The sequence below is a fragment of the Rousettus aegyptiacus genome, unplaced genomic scaffold (assembly GCF_014176215.1).
Source record: "Rousettus aegyptiacus isolate mRouAeg1 unplaced genomic scaffold, mRouAeg1.p scaffold_m13_p_5, whole genome shotgun sequence".
Taxonomy (NCBI): domain Eukaryota; kingdom Metazoa; phylum Chordata; class Mammalia; order Chiroptera; family Pteropodidae; genus Rousettus; species Rousettus aegyptiacus.
The window spans coordinates 13,602,195-13,619,856 of record NW_023416308.1 but is presented as its reverse complement, the minus strand read 5'-3'; the positions used below and the strand labels follow the sequence as shown (position 1 = coordinate 13,619,856).

The 17,662-nt window shown below is 46.0% G+C and overlaps 1 protein-coding gene across 3 annotated transcripts in view; it reads right to left on the bottom strand.

Moving 5' to 3' along the window:
- Nucleotides 1–17,662, bottom strand: part of CABIN1 (calcineurin binding protein 1) — a 135,825-nt gene that overhangs the window by 90,862 nt on the left and 27,301 nt on the right. For all 3 annotated transcript variants that reach the window (XM_016126130.2, XM_036220352.1, XM_036220353.1), the window contains exons 13-19: nt 17,559–17,637; nt 16,767–16,954; nt 15,723–15,875; nt 14,673–14,867; nt 10,688–10,930; nt 9,158–9,314; nt 4,524–4,639 (exon numbers count right to left, since the gene is read on the bottom strand). In XM_016126130.2, the coding sequence (XP_015981616.2) occupies nt 4,524–4,639; nt 9,158–9,314; nt 10,688–10,930; nt 14,673–14,867; nt 15,723–15,875; nt 16,767–16,954; nt 17,559–17,637 (1,131 nt within the window). The remainder of the gene's footprint in view (nt 1–4,523; nt 4,640–9,157; nt 9,315–10,687; nt 10,931–14,672; nt 14,868–15,722; nt 15,876–16,766; nt 16,955–17,558; nt 17,638–17,662) is intronic.

The window sequence follows — 17,662 nt, the reverse complement described above, 5'->3', positions numbered from 1 at the left end:
CCATCTATCCTTTTACAGCAAAAGTTTTGCCAACCCCTCACCAAGAGAGTGACACACACAAAAAAGGAACTATAAAGATCGAAAAGGAAAGAAAAAGTAGTTATTTACGGACAATATGACTGTCTACATAAAAAATTCAAGAAATCTACAACCCACTAGAATGAATAAAAGCAATAACCAAAGAAGCTATGCAGAGACACTTATTGTTAAAAAATAAAAATAAAAAAAAATACTGTTCCTAGGTGCCTGTAAAAACAAAGTGGAAAATTTGATTCAATATTTCCTTACAACACTTATTTTTTAAAAAGGTAATACCCTAGGTATAAATCTAACAAAATTAAGAGTTTTAAGGAGAAAATCATAAAACTGTATTAAGGAACATAAAAATATAAGACCTAAATAAATGGAGAGATATACTATGTTCATAACTGGAAAGACTCAATCATGTAAAAAATGACAACATTCCCCCAATTTAATCTGAGGTCAATGCCACTCCAATCAAATTCCAGTGGGGAGGGGGTGATTCACAAAACCTTCCTGACCCATCTTACAGTGTTTAGGAAGAGGAAAGGGCCAAGAATAGCCAAGGAATGTGATTGATTGGAACATAAAGATTAATCCTCATGGGTATCAAGATCTCCCAAAGACAACATGGTACTCGCACCTAAACCAATCGCGAGAACTGAGCCCATGTATGGACAGAAGACAGAGGGGACCTTACGAGTTGGTGCAGAGAGAACAGACTCTTCGATAAATAATACAAACTAGCCATCCATATAAACTGTAAAAGGAGTTTCTACCTTAGCTCATTAACAGAAATGAAATCCAGATGGAATAAAGACCAGTTGTGAAACATGAGAGTGAACTTTTAGATTAACAGAGAATATCTTTATAATCTCACAGGAGGAAAGAGCTTTTTAAACAAACTACAACAAAATCACAAGGAAAGGATTGATATGTTTGACATTAAAATTTTTTAATTCTCTAAAACAAATGCCATACACAGAGTTAAAAGACAAGACACATAAAACTGCATAGAAATAGAACACACACACACACACACACACACACACACACACACAATGTGCATAGAAAACTGGTGAAACATTTCAGACAAAAGACTGGAATTCAGAGTACATAAAGAACTCTACAAATCAATAGGAAAAAAGAAAAACAACTCAATACAAAAATGGATGAATTATAAAGATAGGCAAATTACCAACAAGGAAATCTAGGGGACTCATAAACATACAAAGATTCTCAACCTCAGTAATAATTACAAATTATTAAAAAGAATACTTAAGAATAATGAAATGCCATTTCATCCTCTCAGATAGGCATCGACATTTAAGTCTTTAAATTGGTCTGCCAGGGATGTGTGGGAATTCCCATACTGCCATCAAAAGCACAAACTTAGTTCAACTATTTTAGAGAACAATTTGAAAATTATAGAATTTAAAGATGAACATATGCAAACCTGTGACCTGGTAATTCCTTTTACTGGAATCCACACTAGAGGAACTCTCACATGTACACATAAAATAATTTGTTGGTGGATATTAACCGCAATATTGCTTATAACACACACACACAAATGAATAAACCGTAACGCTATCATTAGAAGAATAGATTTAAAAAATTATGGTAACTAACATAGTGATATAATGGCTAAGATTTGCTTCAAAATATTGTGGGATGGGTTGGGGAAGGGTTAGATGAAGGACCGGCTATGCGTTATGAGTTAATAATTATTGATCAGTGTATGGGCTCACTATATTATTATTTCTACCTCAATACATGTTTGGAATTTTCCATAATAGAAAATTTTAAATTTTGGTATACTTACACACTAGGATCCTATAAAGAAATTAAAATGAATGAACCAGAATTTCTTGTATCAATGTGAATATATCTCATTGAAACTGAAATGAATAAAATCAAGTTGCAAAAAGTTACATACTACGATATTTTGTATGCAAAATTTAAAAACCCGTGCAACTATAAATTGCTTACTGAAACACAGTATGCAAGTTAGATAAAAAAAAAAAAAACATGGCCAACAATATACATGCCAATTTCAAGAGAGGGGGAGAAGGTAATAAAGATCATGTTAACCTTTTTGTGACTTTATTTCTATTAGAAGACAAGTTTACAGCAAATACAGCAGATGGTTAATGTGTACACAATCTGTGTGGTGGTACACAGGACACAGTGTAGGAGGGACTGCCCAGAAGTCATTAAAGGCCCCATGGGAGAGGGCCATTTGAGCAGTGTGTAGATGAGCACTCATTAACCCAAATGAAACATAAAAAGAAATACTAACTTAAGAAGAGATCCAGAAGATTTCTCCCTCTGAGAACATTTCTTCTCTATCCAAGAAAGCAATCTACACAGAAGGTCTCCGGGCCACAAGAGGAGGCGGCAATAAAGTACTACCTCCCCAAGCCCCACAGTACCCAGAATGATGGGTGCTCAGCAAGCCTTTCTGCATCAGTGAATGTATGTCTTTGTTCATTCACTCAGGAAACATCAACTGGGCAGTAATCTGTGCCAGCACTACTCAGGGCCCTAGGGATGCCACCGACAGCAAGACAGAAAAGGTCCCTGGTCTCCGGGATGCCATTTGCTGGAAGAGGGGCACGTGACATAGAGACAAAGAGCAGGGCTGCCCAGCGGTCAATGGGACAGAAAGTGCTGAGACCGGGGAAGACCTCTTTGAGAAGGCTGACCTGACACCTGCAGGGCAGGAAAGAAACAACAAGCCAGCCTTGCAGGCCCTGGGGGAGAGTGTGACAGGCAGAAGGCACGGGGTGGTCAGGTGTTAAGCAGAGAAAGGGCACAGTTAACAAGCAGGGGTCGTGTCCACAAAGGTGAAGTTGCTGCAGGAGTCAGAGGAATCTAAAGGCTGGACCTTGGGCAGGAAAATTAGGAGCTATAAAATGAAACACAGCATCATTCATATCACTTCTACTCTCCCAAATTCAGTTGGCAGATCCCAGCAACTAGAACTCATGTTCCACGAAAAAAGATACAGACTAAGAAAAACCGGGAGGAGGACCATCCCATCATCACGCCTTCAACCTTCCTTTCCCTCTCAGCGCCACCATCTCTGGATGCCAGCTTGCAAAGGTGCTAACTCATTCTCAACTTGCCCCTATCAACATAGGGTGACTGCCTTGTCGACTCTGTGGAAGTAATCAGTGTCTCCATGCTCTCTAATTGGGAGAGAAAAGGCAGAAGGAAGTCAGTGGTTCCTGGGCAGGATTATAGTTTCAGTCTGGCATGATTCTTCCAAAAATGGTCCTGGAGCATGGAGCTGACCCAGGGTGAGCACCCCAGAGGCTCTCAGAGCTCCCAGGGTGGGGCAGACACTCAGGCATCTACAGCTGCAGCTGGATCCCGCCTCAGACACCAACAAGCTCTAGTGCCCAGAGCCAGCAAGACGGGTCTCCTGGCCAAGTCTCCAAGTCCACAACACAAATGCTTTGCAAACTGTCAAGCCCTATTCATACATAACTGCTATACATATTCTTAGTCTCATTTAGTCAACCCATATTTATTAAGCACCTACTATGGGCTAGATGCTGCTCAAGGGACTTAGATCCAGCACTGAATAAAACTAACAAAAATTCTACCTTCGTGGATGTTACATTTAATAGAGAAGTTATATTTCAATATTACGTTTACAAACAATAGACATAATAAATCAGTGCCTGCTAGAAGGTGATGAGAGCCATGGGGAAAGCACAGGACAGAGGAGGATCAGGAAGACTGGAAGAAGGCTGCAGGTGTGGAGAGGGCATGCTCACTAAAGGGCGAACAGCAGAGGTTGGCAAACCTTTTCTTAAAGGGCCAGATAGTAAATATTTTAGGCTTCAAGGGCCACATGGACTCTATCAGAGCTACCCAACCCTGCCACTATATTTATTGCAAAAGCAGCCATAGTTAACATTAATATGTAATTGAAGGGTGTGACTATGTTCCACTAAAACATTTATTAACAGACATTACCGGCTGGTTTGGGAGCCCCTCCTGTGCTCCGTAACTTGTCTGAGTGCTGCTTGGCCTTGCACTCAACAGTGAGGTTCTGAGGTGGGGCTCTTATCCCTAGTAAGCCTGGTCAATCACAGCTGGCAGGTGACAGGAAGTCTATTTGTGCTCACTAAATATTTACTGAGTGAATGAATGCAATAGCTATTGACTGAGCAAATATTACCTGGCATGATGAGTGGTGCTTGACAAACAGGACTCAATAGAGGGTGGTGATTGCAGTATTTACTTCTAAAATTACTATTAAAGGCCTGGCCCTAAGCCCGACACAACAGACTTAGTAACAACTAGTGGATTTAAAACCACCTGCAGTTCAAGGCCAGATCCAGAGCCCCCTGAGCCTCAGGTGCACAGCACACCAAGTTCAGACTTTGGCTCTGGCAACTCTGAGCAGTTGTATCTGTGCAGTAAGGCAAAGAAGTATAGCAGGCCCCACTGCAGGGGAAGGCCGAACAAGCCCCAGCAGCACTTACGTAGAATCGCAGCAGAGCCCCATCTGAATTGCAGCACCAGGACCTCCTGCCCAAGTACTCGTGGGCTGTATTGAGCAGCATGAGGGAGGATGGGAGCATGGGCGTCTCGGACATCACTAGGGAAAGAGCAGACCGACAGTCAGCGCAGGGACATTTGAGGGAGCTGCAGGGCTCAGTCTCTCCTTCGTGGGTTTTGCTGTCTTTTCCAAGAGAGCCACAGATTTTCCTTCCTTTCCTTTTTGTCTTTTTAAAATAAGTAATGACTTGACTAGCTTTACTAAGCAATTCAAGTCACGCAGGAAAGAATAAAGAAGGAATATTCCATCCACCAATACTGAAATTCTGTACACACCATTGAAAGCATTTTCCTGTCCACATATGAGATGTTCTGAAAGAGATAATTTATAACAATGGAACCCATATTACATACACCATCTACAAAAACAAAAATTCTTATATTTAAGTTTATTTGAATATTACAGAAGTAAAAAGAACTACACTAAGTTTCAGTTAAATGTCCACCACTGGAACTATTACTAGTTTCTTTAAAGAGCCTTTGCTGTTTTTGAAATCTGGGCAATAACCCATTATTGGGCCTGTAACTAACATTTTTTTAAAGTTTTAAGATAGAATACATTAGAATAGAAAATACTAGAGGGATTACACCCAGTAATATAAGGATTATTTCATGAAATTTGTTTCATTCTTTTTACTGTTGGCCAATCCAACAGTAAAAGTCAAAAAGTTATGAAAAGCATTGGTTAAAGTCAAAAATCATTAAGAAGTTCAAGCCATTCAGTTTTTTATGAGTCTTTTCACTTCCAATCCAACAGCATCAAATTGACTATAAAACAAGATGAGTGACAATTTATAACACTTCCTTCTTTTCCCCATCTCTCGATTTTGTTGTGCATATTATTTGAAGTGCCTCAAGGTTTATAACATTTACATTCTGTTCTACAACCATAATTAGCCCAGTTGCTTTCTCTCAATTCCAAATTTAAACAGATTTGGTGTTCATTGAAAGTTCTTTCCCATGGCTTTTTCATTCCTGAGGAATTTCATTCTGACTCATGTTGATTTACTGACTTCATCCTCCAAGTGTTTTTAAGAAGCACTCGTAGGAGCTGGAATCCCTGTTTATAAATGTCTGTTACCGCTACAATTACAAACGACTTGGCTAGATGTCTTAGGTCACACTTTCTTTTCCTGCAAACTGTGCAGACATATAGACATCACCCAAACTGCACTGAATGCTGTTTTGGAGAAATCTGAAATGAGTCTCATTCATTTATCCCATAAAGATAAACTGCTTTTTCTGTTTAGAAATCTAAAAATCTTTATTCTTAAAGTAGATCCTTAACCAGGATTTATCTTGATATAGATTGTTGTATATCAATTTTCTTGATATATACTGTATACCTTGGATCTGAAGATTTTGGTTTTATTACAATTCAGAGAAAAATTTGCCTGTATTGAAATTGAGTTCGTTGCTTCTCCTGTTTCATTGTTGGAGTCTTTCCATCAAGGGCACCATTTACCCTCACACTGAACCATCTTTGTTTTTTGTATCTATCATATCTTCTCCCTAATACTCTTGGCTACTAACTGCATCCACTCGTTTCAGTTTCAGCTGTATTTATTCTGCTCCTTGCTGTTTTTGGTTTATTAGTTTACAATGGTGAGATTTGGTTTACAGCGTTTTCCCTTAGTTCTGTAATTGTTTTTTGTTTGTTTGTTTTTGAATTTTATCAGCTCTAATTTTTACATAACTCATTTTCTTGTGCAACTCATTTACAGGGCCTTTGCCTCTACTCCCTGGTGTAATTTTCCTTCCAAACAGAGTACATCTGGTTTTTGCATGGTATGTTCTTCTTTCCTTCTTGCCCCTCACATGAGGAAGGGTGTGGACTATATGTTAGAATACTTGCCACCTCATTTCTTTCTATCCTGCTCATGGTCGGCTAAGGCAGCTCCTTCAGACCATGTAAGTGCTCTAATATATCATGAATAAATTTTCTGGGGCACTCTCTCACACAATGTAAGACCTTTCCTTAAAGCTATAATTAATTGTAAAGCAGATGTTGCTCTCAATCCACTTTTCCGTAGCCTGTGTCTGCAGACGTAGAAGGGAGATCACCTGGCTAGGGCTGTGCGCAGTCATTGTTGGGAGACCTAAGTTTTGTTTTCTCCTCTGAGATCCCCTATAAGGATTTCCTGTTTAGTAAGAGGAGTGCAGTCAGCAGACAGCCTTTAGCTGTCAGTTCCTTCAGGGTCTACTGCAACTGCAGACTCCTTTCACCCAAGGTCATGTACTTCCTGCAGAAGTCCACATCCAGTGGCTGAGTGAGACAGGAGTATAAAGGTCTGGCTACTTCCACCCAACCTGGTACAACTTGGATGGGCACCTCTACTCTAGAGCTCCTCGTTCTGGGCTGAGGCTTTGCAGGCCTGCATCGCAGCTAGCATTCTCTCTCTGCCCCATTCTGCTTCCCCCATCCCCTTCCTTTGACAAGTAGTGATCCCTAATAAACCATCTCAGTGTCTGCTTCCAGAGAACTCGATATGTAACAGTGTTCAATGTCAGGCCCCTTATCACCGGCCCGAAGTGTGTTTATCCCTGGGCCCCTTCCCTCGACACAGCCTAGTCACTAGAAAATTGTAGGACCCTGCAGCCCTTCCTGACTCTGCCAGGCTCCAGGAGATATGGAGGGCCTTCCTCACCAGTGCATTCTCTATAAATGCGATATTAATAGCATTTCCCAGAATTCTGTCAACTTGCCATCTTACCTCAGTTTTCCAGTGGGGGCAGAGGAGGGGACAGGAACCACACCTGTTTGCTGCCAGTCCACCAGAATCTTTGATTTCTTTCCTTGGCTAATACTTTCAAAGTTTATGGTATTTGATTGATCTCCTTTTCCAGTTTGCTCAGTGGTAGTTTTTATAAAAAACTACTTCATTTGCGTAATTAATTTTTGGGGAAAGGAGACTTAATCCAGAAAAATAATAAACATTTATGGTTGTAAACCTTAATCTTCACCCTTAAAACCCTTTTGGGAAACATAGAGGTACTATTTGTCAAGAGTTCTAAAGGTATTCATCCTAGAAATTGATCCACAAAAAAACAATTTAGCAGAAGCAAAAAGGTATATGTGAAGGGTTTGCTAACGTGTGGCCTGTGAACGAGAAAACCTGCGGTCATCCTGAGGCCTCAGCAGCGGGGACAGCTCAGGAAGCAAGGCGCTTCTCATCGGCATTGAGACTATGGAGCTTTATAAAATAGGGCCTGAGAGCCTTTGGCAATGTGGTCCCTTCCCATGCCCGCCCCACGTGGCCCGGCCTTCTTGCGTCCCTGTCTATGCGGCTGCACCTCTTCGGTGTCCTCCTCTGCCCCTGCTCTCCCACCAGGCCTCAGCCCAAGCCCCGCCCCGCCCCGCCCCGGCGGCGGCCGCGCTGACTCTGCGCGTGTTGGTGTTCCTGTCTGTCTCCTGCCACCATGAAGCTGTCAAGGCCTGAGTTATCTTATTCACAGAGGCCTGACGTGCAGAGAGCGGCTGATAAATAACTGGGGAGCAAACAGACAGAGGGAATGGGGGGAGACGTGCCATGCGTCACCTCCGCGCTCACTGGAACAGGGCTGGCTTTCTTTCCTTTCCACATTTTTTTTTTTTTTTGATTTTTCAAATTACTAAGGGAAAATCCCCAATAAGTTTAATTTTAAGTTAGTTGATTATATATAGAAAAATGTGTTATTACAATCATGGCTATGTAAAAAGTACACGTAGATGGCCAAGTTTAGACAGAAAACGCAAGAAAACCAGAGAAAAAAAATCTATTTGGTAGAATTACAGGCCATCGTTGCTTAGATGTCACTTAGCTGTTCTTCTTATATAATTTATTCAATCAACCACATTTTCTACCACTGCACTGACCTGGCTCATGTGTCATGTCTATAAAGGACCCCAGGCTCACCCTCTCTGGACTCTTCGTAATGACAACTCTGCACCCGGCACCTCCAAGTGCCGGCACTGATTTGCCACAGCAAGTGATGGCTCTATTTTTCCATTTTGTCCTTGGAACAACCCTCTGGGACAGGTACCATTGTTCCCAGTGTGGATATAGGGAATATAGGCTGATAGGTTACATGACTTGCCTGAGGTTACAGCCAAGAAGTGACAGCTGGGATTTGGAACCTGTGCTGGCTTGCTCTGCCCTGCCCTCCAGCCTCACTGGCCCACACCCAGGAGGGGCTGGGGGGCAACGGATAAGTGCGATGGCTTGCACAGGGCTGCCCATCTCTTGGGACTGTAGTGGGGTTCAAAGGAATTAGCAGGTATGAGGCCTCTTAGAGCAGTGACGGCGCCCTTCATAAGCACTCACCACACTGTCATTTCCTCTGTGCTGCCACCTGCACCAGATGTGAAATACTTCTCACACCCACTGACTCCGGACCCCCCTGCACAGTGAGCTCCCTAAGGGAGCCTCTGCCTCTGTCCAAGTATCACAAAAACGTCTGTCAACTAAATGCCAAGCCCACTCACAGGACTTGGATAGAGCTGCCGGGCCCTGGGGCAGGGGCAGGAGGCAAGGACACAGGTCAAGGTCCACCCCCACCCAGACCCACTTCCCACCACCTTCATCCTCTGGGTTTTGGAGCTGCTGCTGGTGGCACAGGGAGTGGAAGGTGTCTTCTTCCTGCCAGATGATCCGATGTAGGATGATCCAGGGCAGCACTGAGGAGACGTGGGGCTCCTTGGGCTCTTCCTGCACGGCCATGCTGCAGTCGATGATCTGGGTGGGACAGGAGTGTCACAGCACTCCTGGGTGGGATAGGAGAGAGGGCCAGCTCTCTCCCTCAACCCAGGATGAGTCCTCAGGGCAGAGCACGGTTGGGGGCAGGGGAGTATGCTGCCTGTCCATCTCCACTGCTTTGATGTGGGAAAACTGGCCCAGCAGCATCCCATCAGGTCATCGAACAGAAGAACACAGAGCCCAACAACAGAATTATACCCAGACTTCAGAGAAGCCAGCTCTGACCACCTCCCTCATGCCACATGCAGTTCCTACTGTGTACTAGGCCCTGTGCCAGACACGAGGGGGAGAGCTGAATGGGTCATGGCGGAGTTGATAGCCCAGGGGGAAGAGAGCCAAAGAGAAGCCACACAAGAGCCACAGATCAGTGGCTGCTGTGATGAAAGCAACTGAGGTTAGAGTAGGGTCGCAGAGGAGGGGTGGAGACAGACAGAAGAGAACCTTTGAAAGGTTTCCATGGGAGTAGCTGTGGTATTACTGATCCCAAGAGGGGGCTGGGAGTGGGCGCAGAGGACAGGCATGCTGGCAAAGGCCCCAGAGGCTGTCCAGGAAGTAAAAGATGAGGGTGAAGAGAGAGGCCGGTGGATCAGTATGCCATGGGTGACAGGCACCCTGAAGGGAACAGGAAGGGTGGAGCAAGGAAGGAGCATACTCATATTCCCGTTTTGGAAAAGTGCCTCCATGGTAGGGTGGGGGCTGGACTGGCGGGGCAGAGGGGGCAGGGAGGACTACGAGTAGCATGCTGCCACGGTTCGAGCAAGATATGGCGGCGGCCTAGGCTAAGGCAGGGCTGTGAAGATGGAAGGGGAAGCAGAAGATGGGGATGTTAAGGACGAGGATGTGGCAGGACGTGCTGACAGCCTGAGTGGGAGCTGTCAGAAGACAGCAAGGGTGGCTCAGAGGAAGGTTCCCTGGCACAAAGCCTGCCTGGCTGACACAGGGTGCTATCGACATCCTGCAGCTACAGGTGCCAGGGCAATGCGGATGGTAGAGAGCCCAGTGGGAGACGGGAGACCTGGGTTCCAGCCCCAGTTCTGCTCTCAGCTCGCTGTACACAGGCCAGGGTCTCCTGCTCTGAGCCTGCCTCCTCCCCTCCGGACAGGTGGTCTGGAAGAATTCTGTGCCAAGTACTACACTGTCTTGAACCCCGAGGCCCGACCAGCCCTGGGAAGGTTTGCAGCCAGTGCACAGCCACTCGCCACCTGAGACACCTGCCTCCTCCAGCCAGAGAAGCCAACGCATCCCCTTGGAGTATGTGACTTGCAATAAAAGCCAATAAACTATGAAAAAGGGGGACATCAGATGGCCATCCCTGCTGAGGCGGGGCAGGACAGGATCAAGCCAGGGGTTACCTGGATAAGGTTGTTGGTGAGCCGGATGAGGCCAGTGGCAGAGGATGATTCCTTCAGGATGCTACCACTGCTGTCTGCCGAGAGTGCCTGCTCGATGCCCAGCAGCAGCTGGGTCACTGTGGCTACCCACTCCTCCTTGGCTGCAGCTTCACTCACATTTCCCATCTGCTGGACTGCCTCGTTTAGAGCCACGTCGGAGCACTCAAAACACTGCTGGTGGTCCTTCAGGCGGAGTAAGGAGTCCTGAGCACAGGGAGGAGCACTGTGAGAAGATTGTGACAACATTTACCATACCTCGTCCTCGGGACTGAGGGGCAGGTAGCCGGGGAGGAAGACATGAGAGGCAGCCCAAAGGAAAAAGGAAACACGGGCCCCCACAGTCTTGAGGCATCTACAAGGGCACGCAGTCACCTGTGTGCAATCACATATGGCAGGCCACCAGCCAGAAAACTTTTGGAAAGGTGCTTAACCTCTGTGCCTGAGTTTCCTCATTTCTAAAGCAGGGACATTGGATGAGGCCACAGAGCCAGCAAGCAGCCAAGATGAGGCGGAGAGACTCCACCACCTCTGTCAGTTCTCACCGCGCCCGAAGCCACCCAGTCATGCACTCATCCGGTGCCACAGCTCTGGAGGGTCTCAGCAGGAGAGGGCAGCTGCCAGGGAGGGACTGTCTTTGCAAAGGAAGGCCTAGGCCAAGGCTGGGGCAGGGGCACTGGCCATGCAGGACTGAAGCCATCATTCTATGAGTCCCCCTCTTCCCTAGGTGCCAGCCGCCTCATCACCCCTTGGAGGTGCCATGAACATTAAATGAGCTGATATCCATAGTGCAGTGTTCTGGCCCATGGAGGAGCTCTCAGTACACCACACTGTGCTCTGACTGCTATTTTAAAAACTCCTCTTTGGAGCCATCGCTTTTTGTCAAGCTCTCTTTCCTCTTGCTCTAGAACAAACCCATTTAACCCCTTGGGTCTCAGTCTCTTTTATCACTGTGCTGGTGTGTGGGGAGATTCAGCCTGGCTGTGAATTCACAGATCTGGCAGATGGCCTGTTAGACCCACAGGAAGCACCTGCTGCCTGGCACCCTGTCAGGCTCTGACCTCAACACAGCTGAGGCCCGGCAGTGAGTCCTGCCTGCCTTAATATATGCAGCTGTCACACTCTAAGGTGACACAGACAGGTGTGGGGACAGAAATGTCCAAAACTGCCTTTGGAATGTGCTGCAATGCCTGAACACAGATCAAAGCCACAACCAGTTTAAAAGCCCTGATTACCAGGAACACATGGTCTATTTCTTTAGAGAAAACCAGCAGTCTAGCAGGAGGCCACTGAGGCACAAAGGAGCCTACAGGGTGCAGACATGGAGCCCCCAAGGCCCAAGCTGACCTCTTCTGATCAAATGCCAAACATGCAAAGGGCAGGGGACTATTTTCTAACTAGATACAGACTAATGGCCTTTGCTGGGTCAAAAGGTAGTTCCATTTTTAATTTTCTGAGGAACATCCAGACTGTTTTCCATAGTGGCTGGACCAATTTGCAATCCCACCAACAGTGCGTGAGGGTTCCCTTTTCTCTCATCCTTGCCAACACTTGTTGTTTTTTGATTTATTGATGATAGCCATTCTGACAGGTATAAGGTACTGTATACTTAAAATGAGGAGAAGGAGCAGGAGGAGGAGGAGGAGGAGAAGACGAAGACGACGATGATGACGACTAATGGCCTTAAATTGCAGCCAGAGTTGCCATGAAAGTCAGAGACAAGGACCTGCCAGCAGCACTCTACCATGACGTAACTGCCAATGCTCAAGGCCAGAAAGATCTAAAAAGCAGTATAACTGTCAACAAATGAGGAAACCAAATTACTATTGACCGTGAGCAACATGATCATCTACCCAAACAAACCAAACCAAACAGAAACTATCAGAAATAATGGGAATTCAGTGAAGTGGCTAGATTCAAAATAAACATGCAAAAATCAATAGGGTCCCAATAGAAAAAACCTGCTCAAAACAGCAACCCAAAATGTTAAGGGCTAAGAATCAGCTCAACCATAAGAAAACTATACAATTATTTTGAAGAACATAAAAGGAGGCTTGCCTAAATAGGGAGAGACAGATACCACTATGCAAAACACAGAACATTCATACCACTAGAAGAAAACAAAGGTAAATGGGATTTTTGTTTATTTGTTGCCATGTTTCTTGTCTGCCTCCCTTCTAGAACACAGGTTATGCCTGAAGGGTGCTCTCTCTGGTCCAGTGCAGGAAGTAAGAACTCAATTCATGTGTGTGGAATAACTGGGTGAATATTTTTGGAAAGGCTGTCCAAGCATAATAAACAAAATTGCAAATGTTTGAAAACATCAAAAGATTTGACAACACAAAAATTAAAAACGTCTGTATGTCAAAAATTATACAAGTTTCAATTTAAAACCAAAAAACAAACTGAGAAAAATATTTGCAACATTTAATGAGAAAAAAATCACTATCTTTAATATGTAAAAAGAACTCCAAATAAATAAGAAAACACCCCATCTTATAGGAAATTGAACAAAAACCAGGAATCACTTATTTACAAAAAGCAGGTGCTTCCATGGCATTTGGCCCAGGCCTCGCCTCAGCTGATAGTGCTGCTCAGTGCCTGTCCAAACAGCAGTTCCCCCATCAACAGAACAACTGCTACACATGAGTTCTAGAAGACAGGAGCAAGACAACATTTGAGCCATCAGGGCTATCTTACAGAGGCAGAGAGGGCTGGCCTCTCTCCCCCTCCCCACCTAATGGCCACCCTGGGTACACCTAGCAGCTGTCTTCCCACACACAGCCATGTTGGACCCCTTTCTCTACCACCATGGTAACTGAGGTCCAACACATTTCATCCCTTGATCTCAGCTTGGGCTGCCTGATTTACTCTGCCAGGAGCTGGGCTCTACTTCCCTTTTTCCTCTCTGCCTTCCTCCTTTCCTTCCCAGAAACAACTCTTTCTTCCCCTTTCACCAAGGCAGAGATACCACTATTTGTTCCCACAGTTGTACCTCTTAACTATTTCCCAGTTCAAGAAAGTAAATAACGACAATGTTTCATGTAATCTGAGCAAAATAAATTGGGAGAAAACTGGGCTCTTACTCCAAATTGAAGAGGAAGGACTCAATTAGATAATAAATATAATGTGATTAGTAGGTGAACCATAAGGATGGGACACTAGACCACCCAACATCATTAAGCACATCATATTTATCATCTTCCATGTCTGGCTCTGAGTCCGACTCCACAGTTCCTGAGGATGGCAGCAATGACAGCCAGCACCCACATGGCATTTGCTATAAGCCAGGCATGGTGCCAATACACGCTAATGCGTATAATCCCCACAACAGGTCCCTGAGGTAAGGATAATAATCATCCCCATCCTAGAGTTGAAGAACTGAGGCACAGAGACTGAGTAGATGCCCAGTGCCCAGCAGATCCCGATGCCTGGCGAGTGCTCAGTAAGGGTTTACTGAAAACAGAGGCACAGAGGGAGCCGAGAGGGCGCACGGCCCTCAAACACCACACTGGTGTCCTTTTCCTTCAACCACGTGATGGTATATGGGTATTTATTTTATCTTGATTCTTCATACTTTACAGATATTTTATCCATTTTTATTCTACTCAATAGTTAATTTCAAAAGTAATTTAAAAAAACAGACAGAGGAACAAACAGGTGGATGGATGGTTAACCTCCTGACCATTCCTCCTCCTCCTCCTCTGCCAAGCAGAAGTTCAGAGCCAAGAGTGGGCTCACCTTGAGTCATGTACAACCCTAGAACCTGCACTTCTGAGTTCCAGCTTTCTCCCGTATCTTCTGACTCGCATATTCCCTGGAACCAAGTTAGCAGCTTTCACACCCACTTTTCTCTTCTAGGTTCTCAAGGGCCACCTCGGACTCCAGGGAATAAACCCACACCAAGCAGAGAAGGTACAAGAAGGCAAAGGGGATACACGGCACACACCTGCAGCAGCAGCAGCTGGGCTGGCCTCTCAGGAATGGATGTCATAAACTCCAGGTGTTTGGCCCGGTCGAACCCACTGGTGCACAAGGTGGGGCGGAGCAGATGCACAACGGACTCATAGTCGCCAGCCTCGTACAACCTCTGAATCTCCTCCAGGGATTGGCACCGCTCCAGCGACTTCAGGTTCTTATCGATCTGGAAGAAACCCGAATCACTGTCTAATGATGAACCCCTCCCACGCTCCCCAAAGCTGGCCAGGGTTTGCATTTATCAGAACCAAAATTAGACTCCTTCTAATATTATCAGCATTAACATTAAGTGAGTATTTTACAAAAGAGTATTTCTACTAAGGTCAAGATATTCAATTCTTTAAAAAACAAACATCCCCAAGACCAGAAACTACCCAGAAAGGGAGAGGTTCCAGAAAAATGTCAGCCAAAATAGGACAGCCTCGTGTTCACAGTTCAGCAAACCAGACTCATGGAACCATGAAGCATCAGACTGAAGAGACTTGGCAAGCCCTGGGCCAGAGTATGGCACATGCCATTGACCCAGGAACCCTCACCTCACAGGAGGCCTGCCATGGCCCTCAGGATGTAGGCATCAGGGACACTGCACTTGGCCTTGCCCTGAAACAACTCTGCAAGAGTCTGAAGGCCTATTTCAGCTAATGTAGACATGTCACAGATGTGGAACTGCATGGGGTCTGAGGCTGCATGGTGAGAACAGGATTATAACCAACAGAACCTGGCATAGGCACCATGCACTTCCAACCCAGCACTGGTCAGCCTCTAATTCCACTGGGATTGCTGCCACCCGCAGCCAGACAGCTGAGCAATAATCACTCTAAAACATGCCAGCAAATGCCTCCACCCCTGCCCCTTACCGCCCGCCACCTGGAGGAGCTAATCATCAAGGGTACCATGTGAGCTCTACTTCGCATGTGGGCCACTCTCCGGGTCCTTGGGGACAGGTGGGGCCTGGTTTAACTGTGCCAACCCAGAATAAATCTTTGACCAAGGAAACACCACTAAGAAAACTCCTACTCACCTCCTCCAGGGAAACAACCGAGTCATTGTGGAGGTTGGGCAGCCGGATGACAATGTCTCTTTGCTCAGCCCCTGCCTCTGCCTGGATGGCAGTGGAGCTCTGGAGCATTTCTGTGCAGATGTCATAGTTCTCCAGGGCTTGCTCCATGTCTCCCTGGTCAGAGAGGAAAAGCAGTCAAGGGACAGGGGCAGAAGGGAAGGGAACTCATTCTGTCATGCCAGGTGCCTTACCTTCCCAATCCCATTAGACTGCAGGCACCATGAAGGTGGTTTTATCCCCTAAAAAGGGGCCTAGCACAGTGGGGGCTTAATAAGTATTTGTTGAAGAGTTGCATGGATGGATGGACGGACAGATGGATGGATGAATGAATGAATGAATTCACACAACTCTAAGGAGAGGTATCATTAGCCTCATGTTATAGGTGAGAAAAGTGAGGACACTCGAGCAAGCCCAAATACCTTGTTCAAAAATCACGAGCTAATAAATGACAGAGCCAGAATTAGAACCTAAGCCTATCCTAATTCCAGAACTGACTGTGGTGCTCCAACTCATTCTGCCACAGTGCAGTGGGTACCACCATCTACAACGTACTGCGTAACAACCAATCCAATTCTCCCTGGCCTTCCAGACCAGGATCCGAAGGGAAGCTGAGAATTCACACGAGAAAGCTTGGGTGGTTAACTCCCTTCTAGAAAGCTCTGCATCTATTCATGCACTAATTCAGGCTCTCTCAAAAAAAACATATGCAAAAGGTCAAGACCCCACGGCAGTCTTAAGTGGGGGTGCCCAGATCCACAGGAAACCCCTTCCAGAGCTCTGTTATGCTTGTTGCACTTTACAGACTGGTGACTACGCTGGGATTTCTGAGATGCTAAAAATTCCTCACCGCTTCCTGAAGCTAAGCCCAATGCCTCGGCAGGTGCCACCCATGCATGTGCATATCCTCAATGATGCACGTGCACATCCCCAACAATGCATCCAGCTCTCTTCCCTCCTTGTTGGGTGCCTGGGCATGCTCCCCAAGCAGCCGACCACAGAACCAACCTGCAGTGCCAGGAACCGAGCCTTCAACCAATACACGCGGACCACAAACTCCAGCCAGCCATCCTCAAACAGGTCCCGCTGAGACGAGGCAAATGACAGCTGCAGGAGGTCACCCAGGAAGTGAGTTCCTGGGAAATCAGGCCCAAACCTGCTGTTTACCACACCAGCAGGGCAGTTCCGAGGAGACACTGAAAACCAGTCAGGCCAAAATGAGTCAACTTTGTTTTTCAGGGTCCAGACGCCCTTGTGCTCCCCAGAGGTCACCTTCAGCCCTCGCCACACCTGTCTCAGTGTCCATGAATGCCCTGAGCCCCCCGAAGCCTTATAGCCCCCCAAGTGGCAGGTGTCAGAGAAGTCAGGCAAGTCAGATGGATATAGAGACCCTAAGAGCTGGAGGACCCTTACTTTATATACTTAACTTTGAATATAATTGTTATTCACTGGTTGTTAATTTAAAAGTCAGAATGATTCACATTGTCTGGGAAAATTACTGGGACACATAAAGTATAGATTTGATAACTTGGGAAACCAAGATCCCACTTCCTTCAATCTGAGTAACAGAAAAGCAGGTAAGTAACTCTTTCTGGGGCTCAGCTGCTACTAACTACTTGAGTGGCCAAGGGACTTCTGTGAGACCCTGGATTTTTCCTGGCCTGACAAGCCAACCCAGGCAACATGCCCACTGCAGATTCAAGTCTGAACTGCACAACTCAGCCTCCCCATGCCCCCTTCCTCCTGCCTGCTGAGGGTTCAGAAAGTTACCTCTGCCATGGGACACAGCATGCCTCCTACCTGCAGAGCTTCTGCCCTTGGTCAGCAGCCACTGGTCCAGCTGGAGCTCCATGCAAGAGAGAGACATCAGCATCATGTCCTACGAGACAGCAGCAGAAGGTCAG